This window comes from Lathamus discolor, chromosome 12 (assembly GCF_037157495.1).
Source record: "Lathamus discolor isolate bLatDis1 chromosome 12, bLatDis1.hap1, whole genome shotgun sequence".
In the NCBI taxonomy this organism is placed as follows: Eukaryota; Metazoa; Chordata; class Aves; order Psittaciformes; family Psittacidae; genus Lathamus; species Lathamus discolor.
Genome location: NC_088895.1, coordinates 3,768,187 through 3,783,294, shown reverse-complemented (window position 1 = coordinate 3,783,294; position 15,108 = coordinate 3,768,187). Strand labels below are relative to the sequence as shown.

At 37.7% G+C, this 15,108-nt stretch overlaps 1 protein-coding gene across 9 annotated transcripts in view; it reads left to right on the top strand.

The window, feature by feature from the left end:
* The window catches only part of CIT (citron rho-interacting serine/threonine kinase), a 138,876-nt gene that overhangs the window by 65,773 nt on the left and 57,995 nt on the right, over positions 1–15,108 (top strand). For 8 of the 9 annotated variants that reach the window (XM_065693137.1, XM_065693142.1, XM_065693138.1 and 5 more), the window contains 8 exons: positions 14–139; positions 1,091–1,232; positions 2,603–2,778; positions 4,105–4,206; positions 4,374–4,516; positions 5,481–5,574; positions 6,929–7,132; positions 8,470–8,623. In XM_065693137.1, coding sequence (XP_065549209.1) covers positions 44–139; positions 1,091–1,232; positions 2,603–2,778; positions 4,105–4,206; positions 4,374–4,516; positions 5,481–5,574; positions 6,929–7,132; positions 8,470–8,623 — 1,111 coding nt within the window. In that variant the 5' untranslated portion in view covers positions 14–43. The remainder of the gene's footprint in view (positions 1–13; positions 140–1,090; positions 1,233–2,602; positions 2,779–4,104; positions 4,207–4,373; positions 4,517–5,480; positions 5,575–6,928; positions 7,133–8,469; positions 8,624–15,108) is intronic. The other variant, XM_065693145.1, reaches the window with a different exon arrangement.

Genomic DNA, 15,108 nt, shown 5'->3' with positions numbered 1-15,108 from the left:
GTTCTGTTTTCAGGTGATCTTTTACACATGATAACCTGTAAAGATGTTGAAGTTTAAATGCGGTGCCCGATATCCGGCAGAGGCCGGACCGATGGAGCCCATCACCAGCCGAATTTCTCGGCTAAATCTGCTCTTCCAGGTAAAGAGCACCTGCCCTGGGATTAGCTGGGATTGGTGTGCGTCCAGCGTATCAAAACACAGTTTTGCTTGTATTTATCCTGGAAACTGCACAATTTTCCCTTTCTCCTCTGCTCTCCCCATCTGCCACTTCAGCTTCTTACCATTTGATAACAGTTTGGTAACAGTGCATGGTTCTTTGGAGGAAGGGGTAAAAGAACGGGATAACCAGTTGGACTTCAAAGTGGGCATCTACTTTGCATGAAGTTTGATGGACAGTTTATATACATAGAATCGTAGAATGGTTTGGGTTGGAAAGGACCTTACGATCATCCAGTTCCAACCCCCTGCCATGGGCAGGGACACCTCACACTAAACCATCTCACCCAAGGCTCTGTCCAACCTGGCCTCGAACACCGCCAGGGATCTGTAATATTATAGCCTGAAGTGGATTTCACCGCGTGATGGTGGAATATTGCATTCTGTATCCTGTAATCTGCAGTTTTTCATGGTGATGTAGCTGAGGGTTTTGCCCTGAGGTGGGTTTACCTAACCAGCTGCTGTTTGATCACTGGAGGATTTGATGAGCAGCTTTTCCTTCTAGAGCTAATATTGATACTAACTGCTTATACTATTTATGCCATGAGTAAAACCCATATAGTACAATGTCAAGGAAAAAGCCAGGGGGATCAGAGCCATCAGTAGAGTGTAGATAGTTTCTAGAAAGCTGTGATTTGAACTTTAAACTTTAAAGGATTGGTTTGCGTACAGGTGAAATACCTGTAGCATCTATTACAGACAGGTATAGCAAGTTGATACATTTACCTCATACTTCTGCATTGTTTGTCTGATTTCTGAAGTGATTTTTAAATGAATAATATATAATCAGCTCTATACATATGTTATTGGTTTGAGGCTTTTCATTGTTGTCTGAGACTCCATCTGCTGTTGCTTCCTTTTTTTTTTTTTCCAGGGGAAGCCACTCTTTGTAACTCAACAGCAGATGTCTCCTCTCTCCCGGGAAGGCATCCTTGATTCCTTATTCGTCCTTTTTGATGAATGCAGAAACCCTGCTTTAATGAAAATTAAACACATTGGCAACTTTGTCAGGAAGTGTAAGTTTGTTTAGACTAATCATCAGGTGCCATTTTAAAGGATAGTTCTTAATGTTTAAATCATGCTTTTGTTGCTTTGAGTCATTAATGATTGTAGCCCAGGTCTTGGAGCATCTGACTTTTTGTGGGTAGACTCAGTATATGAAGGAGATCTTGGCAATCTCAGTGAAGCTTTGATCAGGTACAAAAAGGTCGAATGCAAGTGGCTTTTAAAGTGTAGTGACTCTAATATGTGTCCTTCTTAGTCTGTGTTATATACTAGTGTTGACTATATACTGGGGTTGAGGGGTACTTTCTTTGAAAGTGTCTATTGCATACAGCAGAGCTCCAAGTACACACAATAGAGGGATGTCAGGAGTTGAGAGCAGGACAGTGACTAAAGGTATGAGGGGAAAAAAGTTTTAGAAAGGAACTTGGTAATTATTGGCTCGTTCAGCTTGTTGTAGCCTTTGGATTCCATGTGTCATCTGAATTTTACATGTGTAACTTGTAAATAGTGATTCTGTAAATCTGAAGCACTATTGTAAATAGTGCTTGTAAACAGTAGATTTGCAGCACTCTGAAGCACTGTTGTAAATAGTGCGTCAGAGGTACAGTTCTGGTGGCGTAAATATTCTACTGACAATGTGCTCAGATTCTTTCTGGGGAAAAGAAAAAAATTCATCAATTTTTCTATTAAGATATACTGGAAAGCTATTTGGTTTCAAGTAACTTCTCATGCCCTTTATGATAGTTCCATCCAATAGTTTCTAGATATTATTAGCAGAGAGTAATTTTCACCTAGTCTGAAGAATTTTTAGAGCAGTCTCCTGTGAGCAGTTGGTTACCACAGTGCCGTTTGAAACGAGTCCATGGAAAACTTGAACCAAGTAGCTGAAAGAAATGTCTCCGGTTATTTGTTAGAAAATAGACTAGTGCCTCCCACAGGCAGAGGAGGAAACCCTGCCACTTGACTCAGAGAACTCTGCTGGGTAAAGCCCTCCTATTTAGAGATTAGACTTTATATTGGTAAAGGAGGGTTGGAAAGAAATTAGAAACAAAAGAGGCTATCAGCCTATAATGTTATGAATGGGGCAGAATTATGGTTGCTATGGGAACTCTGTTAACATTTCCTGGTTCTTTTGTATGAGCCATATTTCAGTCTTAACTATGCATTAATGCAGTCTTTTTCTAGTTCTTATACATACTGTTGTGGTTTTGTTTTCTTTTTCTAAGATACACATTTTGGAAGGATTTCACATTTCTTGAGAGTGGAACTGAAAGTTGTTGGTTTTGTTTTTGTGAGTTTTTTTAAATTCCCCATATTTGGTGGTGTGTTTGTTATAAAATGCCAGTTAGCCAATGTAAAAATAAGTGTTTTATTTTTCTAGATGCAGAGACAATAGCTGAATTGAGGGAACTGCAACCTGGTGTGAAGGATTTTGAAGTGAAGAGTGTGGTTGGCTGTGGTCACTTTGCAGATGTAAAAGTAGTAAGAGAGAAAGCTACTGGTGACGTGTATGCTATGAAGGTGATGAGCAAGGAGTCCTTGCTGGCGCAGGAGCACGTATGTATATTTTTCTGTTGTGAGAGTAGAACAATAAAGTACACTTTGAACATTCTCTTTTTGTCACTACTATTAGAATTAAGTTGAAAGTGTGTCTTGGGATGGATCATCCTACGTTTCAGTGAAGTAATATAACTGTGTAGTTTTGCTGTATTAAAAAGCCATTGCCATAGAGTTGAATCTATTGGGTGAGGTGCCATCCAACCTCAAAAATAGCCCTTGTCTTAAAGAACTTGCTACCTAATTGTAAGAGAAGAAAAAACAGATAGAGAAAATACTGGATCGGTATTGATCAGCTTGTTGATGGCTTGAATTTTCAGGCAATGTGTTCATTAAGTTTTTTGTTTTAAAGACCGACATAGAATGTCAGGAGTGGGTGTGAAGGCAAACTGTGGTGACTGGATTTTTATGGAGAGCCTCTCACTAGCTTGAGAAATGTGTTACTTGAGAACTTAAAAAAGGGATAATGGAGGTTGTGATCATAGTTTGGTGAGAAATAGAAGTTAATCTTTCACTGACATGAGCTGACAAGTAGGACAGAGATACTCCATGAAAGACCTTGTGAATTTATACAGCAGTATCTGCATCAGTTGTTCCCAATACATGATGCAGTTAGGTTGCTCCTGAGATTCCATAGCCTTGTTTGTGGCCTTCAGAAATTAAGATAGACTAAAATCGCTCTTGCTATGGCATAGGCTGACAGGAAGCAAAGTATGATACTACCCTCTATATGAGACTTGCTCAGTTTTGTTGAGTGTGGGTGAGTGAAATAGGGAATGTTGATCTAAATGAATGTGCACTATCTGGTAATAAAATTAATTTCTTATTCTAGCTGTCCATCTGAATAATCAAATAGCTGCTAGAGGATGATTTCAAGGAAGCCTTGTATTTTAATGCTTTACAATGAATTTATTGCTGAGTTAGCTATGAAATGCTGCCCCATAATTGCTCTAGTTTATTCTTGTCTGATTGTTTTGAGATCAGTTTTTTGTTTTTTTATTAGGGCCAGGCCAGATGAGGTCAACCAATTGAATCCCAGACTGGTAAATGTTTCACCAGTTTGAAAGGGAAGCTGGCCTTTGTTGCAGGACTACTCAGTTGAAAGCAAGCTAGACAACAGAAGTTGGAAGGAGAACAGAAAACACAAAATGCAGGAGTAAAATTACCTTTTAAAGGTGCACATCTCAAGGGAAAAGCATTTAATAACTTCAGTGCAATTTTTTTTATGTGTCTTTGGCACAGACTCAAATCTTTCTAAAATGAGGGGATTCTAATGTATTCTAACTCATTTTCATCGTGTTCTGTTATAACTTCCTTTTCTCGCAGATGTCTTTTTTTGAAGAAGAACGCAGTATATTATCTCAAAGCACCAGCCCATGGATTCCACAGTTACAATATGCATTTCAAGACAAGAAGAGTCTTTACTTGGTAATGCCTAGTCTTTGTTTCTTTTCTCCTCTGATAAACACCTTTACTATTCTGTAAGTTTTCCTGCATTACATGCCACTAATATGTGTCCAATGTAATACAGAGAAGTTGAACAGAATATCTCTTCTATATATGAACTATATCTGTTCCTTAAAAATTTTATGTAGGTTATGGAGTATCAGCCTGGAGGGGACTTGCTGTCACTCTTAAACCGATATGAGGACCAACTAGATGAGAGTATGGTGCAGTTTTATCTTGCAGAGTTGGTTTTAGCCATTCACAGTGTTCATCAGATGGGTTATGTACACCGGTAGGTAAAGATTGCTTTGCGTTGTGCATAATATGTGATCAGTATCATTCCATAAAACAGTGTTATAGAATGATGCATTCTTAGCTGTTTTTTTTTTTTTATATATATATTCTATCCTCTTTCAGGTCAGTGTTTCACATGCTCTATCAAAAGGGAAAATTAGAAAATTAATCATACTGCAACTATAATTGTAGCTAAAGGCATTAACTTTGATGTAAAGTTCAAACTAACATCAAGAAAGGATTGTTACGTATATTTTTGGGAGGCTTAGGAGAAAGAAGTCTTAATGTTGCACTATAAAAAATTAAAATCTTTTCTAGAGATTGTTGCACCAATATTTTAGCAGCAAATATTTTTGGGAAATTAGTGTCACTGTTAAAATTTCTGGTGTGTGATTGGTGAGCAGAGCAGTAAAGGATCTTGGAGCAGTTAAATGTCACAGAGTTTTCTAAAGATCGTCTCAAGGCTTGCAGGCTGTTACTCTATATATTTTTACATCTTACTGATGTTTAATAAATTTATTCCATTCTGAAGCTTTGGAAATGTTGTGAAGTATTTATGTTACGAAGTATTTATGCTGCACTTAGAGCATAGGCTGTGACCTTCTAATGCAATGTACCTGCCTGGATATGAAAGATGTGTAGAATAAGTTGTGAGGAAATTTGGGATGAAGTCTACATAATACGTCACTGTAACTCAAGTACAATGTAATCAGGGTGCAAAACCACCTTCTCTTTCCATTGTCTATCAATAATTATTAACTTTCTATGGCATAAGTGGGAACTTTACTACTTTCATATTTGCTTGGAAACAGAACAACAGTTGGGAATAAGACTCCCACTTGTTAAGGTTTTATGCAACTGAGCACATGGCTGAGTGCAGCTGAATAGGGTTATCCTCTTATCTAGATATGACAGCTGGGAAGGGTATGGAAAGGTACTGATTGCTTTCTTCTTGCTTTCAGAGATATCAAACCGGAGAATGTTCTTATTGACCGGACAGGACACATTAAACTGGTGGACTTCGGGTCAGCTGCCAAAATGACAGCAAACAAAACGGTAATAATGTGGTTGGAAGCTTTGCCTACGGGTTGGTTAGTCCAGTCAAAAAAGGAAAACTAACATTTATCTGTTCCTTGATTACACCAGGTTCTTCTGCCTTGTCCAATATGGAATCTATTCATAATGATATATTTCTATTTATGAATGGTTTTTCAAACATGAACTCAAGTATCTTTTGCAGCTCTCAGTAGATCTATATCTGCTTCCTAACATTTTAATACAGTTACTTGTAAAGGCAGCTCTACATTTTCATGGTGCTACACTGCATTACAGAATCATACTTCTAGGGATCCTTACAACTGTTCAGTGCTGTGCTTAAAGGAGGACACGGATTTATAATTGTTCATGATTGGACTGAACCCCTGTTGTTGTAACTAAGACGGAACAGTGTTGAAGACTCGGGAGCTCTTGATTGAAATGAGTCACATTTCAACGTTCTGGGCTTTGCTCACCAGAAAGCACTCTATTCAAAGCTGTGAATCCGTTTAGGTTTTTTATAAGTTGCTTGTAAATTTAGGTAACTGCATACAAATTCAAGTGATAATTTGAAATTAAAATCTAAGCGAGAACATGAAGTTCTACACCACATTCCTGTCTTAGTTTACAACTTTTTTTGGTAGCATTTTCTTAGTATTGCAACTCTTAATATTTTGTTTTCCTTTTCTTTGCCTTTTCAGTACTTCTTTGCATTGTCTTTTTCTTTTCATTTTTTTCTTCACATTATCATTTCAGTTACCTCGAGGTTTTTGTGTTAGTCTGGCTGCTTCTTTCTTTCAGTTTTTCATACCACTCAATGAACTGCAAAAATGACTGCAGTTTTGGCTCCTGAATTATTTTTTCTAAGCACTCCAGAAATTTAAATACTAGTAGTTTGCTGGTAATGAACACAAGGTAAAAAGTAGAGATGCCACAGAATGCAATGAGGGCAGGGAATATTTATATCTAAATTTGACTATTTTTGATATTTCAGCTCAGATGTCCCTGTTTATACTAGTTGAAGCAGTAGTGCTAGAGTGTGTATACTGCTTAAAACATTAGTTTAGTAATCCTGTGCTTTTCAGAATGCTGTTTTTCTCCTTTAGCTGTTTGTACTTGCTAGTAACAGTTAGCTCTGATAATTTGACTCTTTTTCTAGCAAATAGCTTGCTTTCTGTTTGTTTACCAGCAGTTTCCTTAACCTTGCACTTTTTTGCGTAACAGCCTTGCTTAAATTTACTTACTTAAAATTCACTTTGGGGCCTGAAAATTGTGTCTCATTTGAAAAAAGCAAATAGAAAATATTCGGTTTATTATGAAGATCACAATGCACAGACAGTGCTATAAGTTCACTTGGGTATATCTTTCCATGTAGGTAAATGCCAAGCTACCTGTTGGCACACCTGACTACATGGCACCAGAAATGCTAACAGGGTTGAATGGGGATGGCAAAGGTTCCTACGGTCTGGAATGCGACTGGTGGTCCCTGGGAGTCATTGCATATGAAATGATTTATGGGAGATCTCCTTTCACTGAAGGGACTTCAGCAAAAACCTTCAATAACATCATGAACTTCCAGGTACAGAAAACTCCTTCCATGTTCTTGAGTAAAAAGGCTCTAACTAAAGATTGTGGTTTTACAGTTGAGATAAGAAGCTTATGGATGTCTCTTACTCTGTCAAGTTCATAGAATATTCAATGTATATGCTTTATATTGTTTTTGTATGTCTCTGTATTGTATGTCAAATGATTTTTGGTAACAGGTGCCATAAATTGCAAAGTTTTAGCTGTCCTCTTAGGCAACTGTAATTGCGACATGTGCAAAATAGTCTGGATAAGGGATCAGAAGGATTAATTATGTATTCAGAAAGTTTCTGATCTTACAAAGTATTTCAGGATAGTAAAGCGGCTATGAAGAGCTGCAGAAAGACTTGAGGATATTGACTGTCTGCATGATTAAAACATCATATGAAATTTAGTTTAAATAATTTTAAATGAATGTATATGAATGGAAAAGTATCACAACTGTACCCAGTGGTGGGCTCAATAACAGTATCTTGATTTTATAATCTATGCAAATGTTAAGTTTAGTTCTTAGTAACAGTCCAGAAAGCAGCACATAGAATGGTAGGAGGTAGTAGGAAAGAAAAAGGAAATAAAAAATCATGTGTAGCTTGAAGGAAGTCAACAAAGAGTGGTTGCCTATGATCTCTTCTAATATGGGAATTAGGGGCATCAAATGAAAGTAGGCAGCAATAACTATGCTACAAACAAAAAAAGAAACTTCATATAGCACATTCTTATGCTGAGGAGCTCTTTGCTGTAAGTTTGCCGCTGCTGAATATTTATATGTGTTCAAAAAGTGACTAGAAAAAATCATAAAAGAAGAATCTATTGAGATCTGGCAAATAGAATCATAGAATCCCAGCCTGGTTTAGGTTGGAAGGGATTTTAAACCTCATCCACTTCCAGCCCCCTGCCATGGGAAGGGACACCTTTCATTAGATCAAGTTTCTCCAAGCCCTGTCTAGCCTGCCCTTGAACAGTTCCAGGGGTGGAACACAAAGACATCATCCCTGCTTCAGAAAAGACTAAGCCACAAATCCTTGGGAGTTTGGGAGAATTTTCTGGGAAAGTGTCTTGTTTTCCTCTTCCATTTGTGTATGCCTTGGCCATTTTCAGCATAAGATGGTGACCCGAGACTGCCATTTGTCTGGTTAGGAATGGTTGTTCCTGTGTTATCTTTGCTGCAGTAAATACATATAAAAGCCTAACTGGAAAAAAATGCCCAATACTTTAATTTGTATGCTATAAATATTTATCCAGTCTGCCTGACATAGAATAATGAAACTTAATTTTAGTGTTGTGGGACTGTTTTCCTACTGAGCAGAAACCCTTTTCTTTCTTTTTTTGCAGAGATTTCTGAAGTTCCCAGAGGATGTGAAAGTTAGTAGTGAATTTCTTGATCTGATCCAGAGCCTGCTATGTGGGCAGAAGGAAAGGCTGGGTTATGAGGGACTCTGCTGCCATCCATTTTTTAATAAAATTGACTGGAACAACATCCGTAACTGTAAGTAGAATAACAGTGCATTTATAAACAATTCCTGTTGCTTTGGGTAACGTGAACGTTTGTACAATGTGAATATTTAGGTGGGCTTGATCTGAATTGTTATTCATAATGAAACAGGGCTGTGTCCTGGAGCAGGTGTTTTTAACAAAACAATTCATTTTGGTTTCTGGGTAGGATATGATATCTCTCAGGTGAAAAATGCAGGGTAAGATGAAGTTTAATACACTTCCATATGAATTTCTGATACAATTGCCATATTACTGCAGGCACTAGACTAGAAAATCAAAATGGTCCTTTCCACGTCTTTCCTTGGATTAAAATGCATCAGTATGTTCTTTCAGGCCTTTTCAACCTCAGTTTGCTTAATTTTGGCTTAATCTCATTATTTTTTGTTGAATCTTAAGCTTTCTCTCTTTCATTGCTTGTGGTTCAACTTCATTTGAGTTGTTTTTTTCTCTGTGTTTTTTTGGGTGTTAGCTTCTATAGGTGGTGATATATCAGTGGTCATAGGGACACTGGAATTTTTTCTCAAGCTTAATTTGGCAAATAGATGACTCATTTTTATCAACAAAAATCCATTCATTCCACTAGGAATAGAATAAAACTACTGAAGCAGATAATTTTCTCTGCAGAAAATTTTTTGTAACACTATGGAAGCACTGGAATTCAGTATTTGGAAGTACTGAGGCACCGGCATCATGGCAAAAGCAAATCTTCCACAGATTGTCAATGACCTATGTATGAGAACCTGAGTTGTGCTGGATATTATTTGAGATTATTTGGACTGTAAGATTATCTGGGCAGGGAACATGTCTGTGTTATAGTCTTTATCCAGTATGCTGTAAGAGCAATGACTGTGCTCCATTTTCATGATAAATTGCTAAGCCAATGCTTCTACTTTTGATAACTATCTCAGCACTTCAGCTGTCAGCTCCACAGAATATTTACTCACTTTTCTGTTGATTCATTAATTTTGAACTTGTGGAGCTGCTCTTCTGTTAAATTCCATTGTTTCTGCCCTTTGAGAGGCATTGAGGCTTGAGTCTTTTCCATCATTTTATCATACGTTTCCCAGACTTCAGCTCTTTCTGCCTTCTTTCTCCAGAGCCCTGCCTGAGCCACCAGTTCCCATTTCTGAAACTTTTGCTTCGCATTTGTATCATATTATCTCAGACCTGGAAAAAAAAATAGCATCTGGGCATGAGTTGTGGTGTTTCCTTGGCAATTGTCTGTCCAGTATTCACACAACTGCATAAGTTAATGGGGTGTTTTGTCATTTCATGTGGCAACAGTGATACTGATGGACAAGCTGGCTGGCAGCTCTGATGTCATTACAATGTTGGAATAAATCATTTGGGTTTTAAAAATTCCCTGTCTGTCTGGAGCTGGCCAGTGGATTGCATCATTCCCTGTAATATCCGGACCTACCTACTGTGAAGATTCATGCAGTTTTGACCCCTGACTTCGTTGTTATGTCTCATACTTCATGAAACTCTACTGTATCTAGCACAAAACACAGCAGTCTTCTAGCTCTTAGTAGCAGATTCAATGTATCACCCATTGCTTTGCTCTCTGCAGTGGTTCTCCATTTGCTGGTTTATTCAGAGCGCTGTCACTGTCATCCTGTTCAAAACCCTTGTTGGGTCTGACCCAGGCTTTCTAAAAGCTAAAGGTTTCTTTCTTATCTTGACCTCTGTTGATAGTGGTGTTTAACTGGAGCAGTGGCAGCCTAAGAAGATAAGGAAACTTGTGAGTGCTGGCAAAGGTCACAGGATTTAGATTTACATTAAAGAGACTCACTCCCTGAAGTTAACCTGTTCAAAGTTTTGGGTATGGCATGGACTTGGGGATCTGAAAGTTCTTTTCCGACCTAAATGGTTCTGCGATTGCTAAATAAATTCTGTGTCAGCACAATCAGACTTTCCTCTGGTCTATAAAAGTAATGATGTTATTTCTATTATCGACTGAAAAAGGTAGGGAAAAAATTGGTACCCTTGCCTTGCAGGTATTCAAATTGTCATGCTGGGAGCTCCAGGATAACAGTTCTTAATGCACCGATTTTGGTTAAGAATGTGTCATTAAGAGGCTTTTCAGTGTTACATTTTGTTGTTATGGTAACCTATGAAACACTTGACTTTTCAGTAGCCCCCTTCCCAAAAGACAGTTGCCTCTAAAAAAGCTCCAAACTTCCTTGGTTGAAGTAGCATGTATCTGTAGAGGCAGCTCTTCAATTACAGAAATAGAATCCAACCATTAAACATAAGGTCAGGTTTAACTGAATCTGTGTCAACAGCTAATCTTCCCCTACCTTGGAGTATTGTACTGAAACTTATTTATAGATTCTCCTCTCTGCATTTGTTGTTTTCTGCTTTTCAATGACTTCTAAAGCTTCTAAAAAAACCAAGCCAGACACCACCACCTCCCTCAAAAAAAGAAAAAAACTTTGGAAAGATTGTGTTGATTTACTTGACAGAATTTTCTGACAATGGGATGGAATTTATCTACCTGGAATAAACATATTCATGTCTGTGTTTCAGCTACATGATCAGCATTTTAACTGGAAAGTTGATAACAGAACTATTTGAGTACTTGCTAAGTATCTAAGGCTGGAGGTAGAGAATGAGGGAATGATGTACTTGAGTTATGAGCAAAAAGGTTGCATTGGGTACTTTGCTAATCACCTTTTGTTATTTAAAATCCATGAATTCCATGAGCTGTTTAATTTGGAACCAGAAATCTGCCTGCTGAGAGGTGGTCAGAATACTTTTATTCTCATCTAAGGAGTATATATGTATATCAAAAAGAATCTTCCATTTTAAGAACTATTTTGTAACTGCAGTCCAAGAGGTCTTGAAAATGGAATATCATATTTGGACTTTCATGAGGAAACTGTATATATGAGAAAAAAAAGAATGAATGTCTTTTGCAAACAGAAGAACTTGAGAAAGTGTTGAAGACTGATTTTTAGGGTATATGTTCTGCTATTAAACAGGTAGGAATACAAATCCTGTTGTTTGTAAGTCCAGGATTCTTCCTTATCCTCAGGAACCCAGAGTTGTCATTCATGGTTAAACACTGTGATGTTTCATTTAAATGAAAATGTGTTGACTTGTTTCTATAAGTGGAGATCACTTTCATGCCAGCTTGAAGATCGCTTTTATGTATATGCTGGATCATGGTCTTGACAGAACAGTAAAGATGTTAAGATAATATTACAGATATTGGTTACAACCAGTATAATGCCTTTTTTTTTTATTTTTTTTATTTTAAGTGGTCTTAGAGAAAACATCCTTGAATTACTTTTTATTTTCCATATCTTCCATAACACATTACTCACATAGACCTTTTAAAGCCTGAGGAAGGGTAATGCCTAAGCTACTGCGTGGATGCTTTCCTCAGAAGGCACATATAGATCACCTTGCAGATCAAGGAAAGACACATTTTTATTCTTAAGAAACGTTGTGTATTTCCTTTCAGTTTCCTATTTCAGTTTTTCAGTGTCCCTGGGGAAATGCAGTATCTCTTTTCTGAATTTACATGAAAATATTTTGAAAGGATGGAGAGACCTGATTAAGGCAACGTTCCTTGAACTACTCATACATACATACCCTCAAAGCCAAAAGCAGCTTCTTTTCATACAGACATTTTCTCTAATCCTAATGATAAACGAGTTACAGAACTGCAGTGCATGTGTGCTGGAGTTTGCTGCTTTCTTTTTTCTCTTAAACTTAGCAACCTACAACACCCCCTTTTCCTCTGAAAGTCATTCTTTGGAACAGATGGAAGAGGGTTACATCCTTCCACAAGTGGGGAGGTATCTAGGCAAGCAATGGGCTTTTTTAAAACATGCAGTTCTCTACAAGATACTTTAAATGGTAAATAGAACATGTATGTTTGTTTGTAACATCAGAAACAAAAAGAAGTCTTTATACTCAACCAGTTCATGTGAATAGAAGCATCAGGTTCACTGTCTTTTTGAGTAATCATTTTGCCTCTTCTCTGGGAGGGGGTGAGCCTGGAAAACATGCAGATTTTTCACCTTGTCGGATGGGATGGCATGGTTTTAACATTTAGTTCAGGGTTTTAACAGTTAGAGGCTTGTCTTGACTTCTACTAAAGGATTCTTCCCTTTAAAGAGCAACTGGTAAGCATGTCAGTGTATTTCCATTCACCAATCTGCATCTTGATCTGAACATACTATAGTTGTGTGACAGTTCTCTGATTTTAAGCAAGAAATTATAATTTAACTAGATATCATGTCACCCATGTTTGAAAACAAAATTACTTCTCTGTTTTAGCTAGTTTTTTACAAGACTACTCTGTTTATTCTGTAGATATTTTGAACATCAGAAAAAGGACTCCCTAGTCGTAGGAATAAAGGAATATAAAGAAGCTACCAAACAGTTAAAAAACCCCAGAGTGGATCTAGCTTTTTTTACTTAAAGATACTCCCTCTTACTCCTAAGCGAGTCTTTTTCCAGGGTCCTAAAACTTCTGAAGAAGTTATTCTCATTCTGAGTTACTGTTGGCAGTTCTGAACTACTTAACATCTAGAGGTATTTCTGTTAAATGAGTGCTTTTTAGAAGTTTTCTTTTTAGTTGCTACTGTTTCTTGGTACAACTGTTGTAACAAGGTTATGCTGCAAAGTTGCAGAGGTTTTGGACCCTTAGTCATGGATTTATAGGGAATGCAAACTTGAGGGCAAATGATTTTTCAGTATTTTTCAATCCAGTATTCACAATTTCTCCGCTGTTCACATAGTTTATTGAACATTAGAAGAAACTGTGGTGGTAAACACTGTGCTTTGTAAACTAGTTTCCTACCAGCCCCAAAGGTTTAGTCTGTCTCTGATTCAGTTTTATCTTTCTGCATCCACTGTTCCCCTATTGAATGCCTTTACTCTTTTTATGTGCATGCTGTTCTTAGGCATATTTAAGTTATATTTTCTTTTATGCCTATGGTTTGACTAGGAATTCTTATTGTTAGTAAGGGGAAAGTCTTTAATTTTCATTGCAAGGACTTGGAGATGACTTTTAAGATCTTAGCTAATTTCTAGTGAGAAGTAAGGCACTAGATTTCTCTTTCAAAGATGTTATCTGTCAGTCTATGAGCAGTATAACCTGATGTTAGACCATTCTAAGAAGGTGGTTAAGTTGGGCTTTGCTACCTCTTCAAGAAAGATTCTAGACTTCCCCAGACAAAGTGAAGAGGTTTTGCCGTTTTCTCTATTACTTCACTTCACAGACAGTATCTCCATAGACAGTCTTCAAAACCAATGTTAACCCCCCCCCAGCAACCCCTTCCTCCAAGAGGATGGGCAGAGTTCTTTCAGCAGAGGTCCTAAACTAAAAAATAATTCCTGAACTTCTCCTCCTCTGCCATGAGTTAACTATAACTTGGATTTATATTTACATTGAAGTTGATATACTTACAGACTGGTTTCTGTTGCTTCTCTGGTTTTAATCATGAAGAGCATATAAAAGAGTGGCTGGATGCTATCCTGACATTAAGTGAATTTAAAAAAAAACCCCACAGATACTAATAAACAATCTGTGTTCCAAAATCATGTTTACAGTACAGAAATGTCAGCTTTATATTGAATCTAAATTTATATTGTAACCAATAAACCAGCAGAAATTAATAAATTAATGCTATTGACAGAAAATGGAAATGTTCTGGAGCCAGTCAGTAAAACTGCTTACTCCAGAACCTATTTAATTTGTGTATTTTCCCCATTTATCTCATTCTAATGTACTTGGAACTGCTGTACGTGAGCAGCATCCTATCTGCTTCATGGAATTTCTTCTCACTTCCTTGCTTTGGAGCCACGTCAGAATGACTCCTTGGGGAGCTGCTTACAAAGCCTGCATGTGCACTTGTGATTTACCAGTTTATACAGACAGATTCCTTATTTTTTTTGGGCTGTTAATGCTGGTTTAGTGGGTAGTTGAAGCATGCATTTGTTTAGAGAATGAAGAGTTAAAAAGCGGGCTGGGAAAGGCTTTGGCAACCTAGAGGGAGCCAGCAAGCTCCAGCCCTGACTCATTCTGCCCTGTCAGTCAGATAAGCCTCAGCATCTGTCACGACTGCAGGCAGGTAGGGTTAAACTCCGAGCATGCAGAGAGTGAGGAGCAGGGAGCCTGCACTGCAGGGGTTGTAATGTTTGTTCCCGGTTCTTCAATTCTCATCAGCCCTTCAGCTACAGGAGATCTATACTGGAGCCATGGTAACGGTTTTAGCACACTACACTTCCATCAGCTTGTGACAATGGGCTGTGTTCTAGTTGCTGACTGAAGAGCTGTCTCCTTTATAGAGCAAAGAAGAGATTTGTAGATTTGCAGTGAGAGAGGACCCGAGTGATGAAATAACTTAAAAAAACCCAAACCCAACCCTTTTAGAAAACGTGATTTAATGAGGCAGGAATTGCACAGCAGGTTCTTGCATTCATTCCTTTCACACACATAACCGAGCCAGCAGGTAGCTT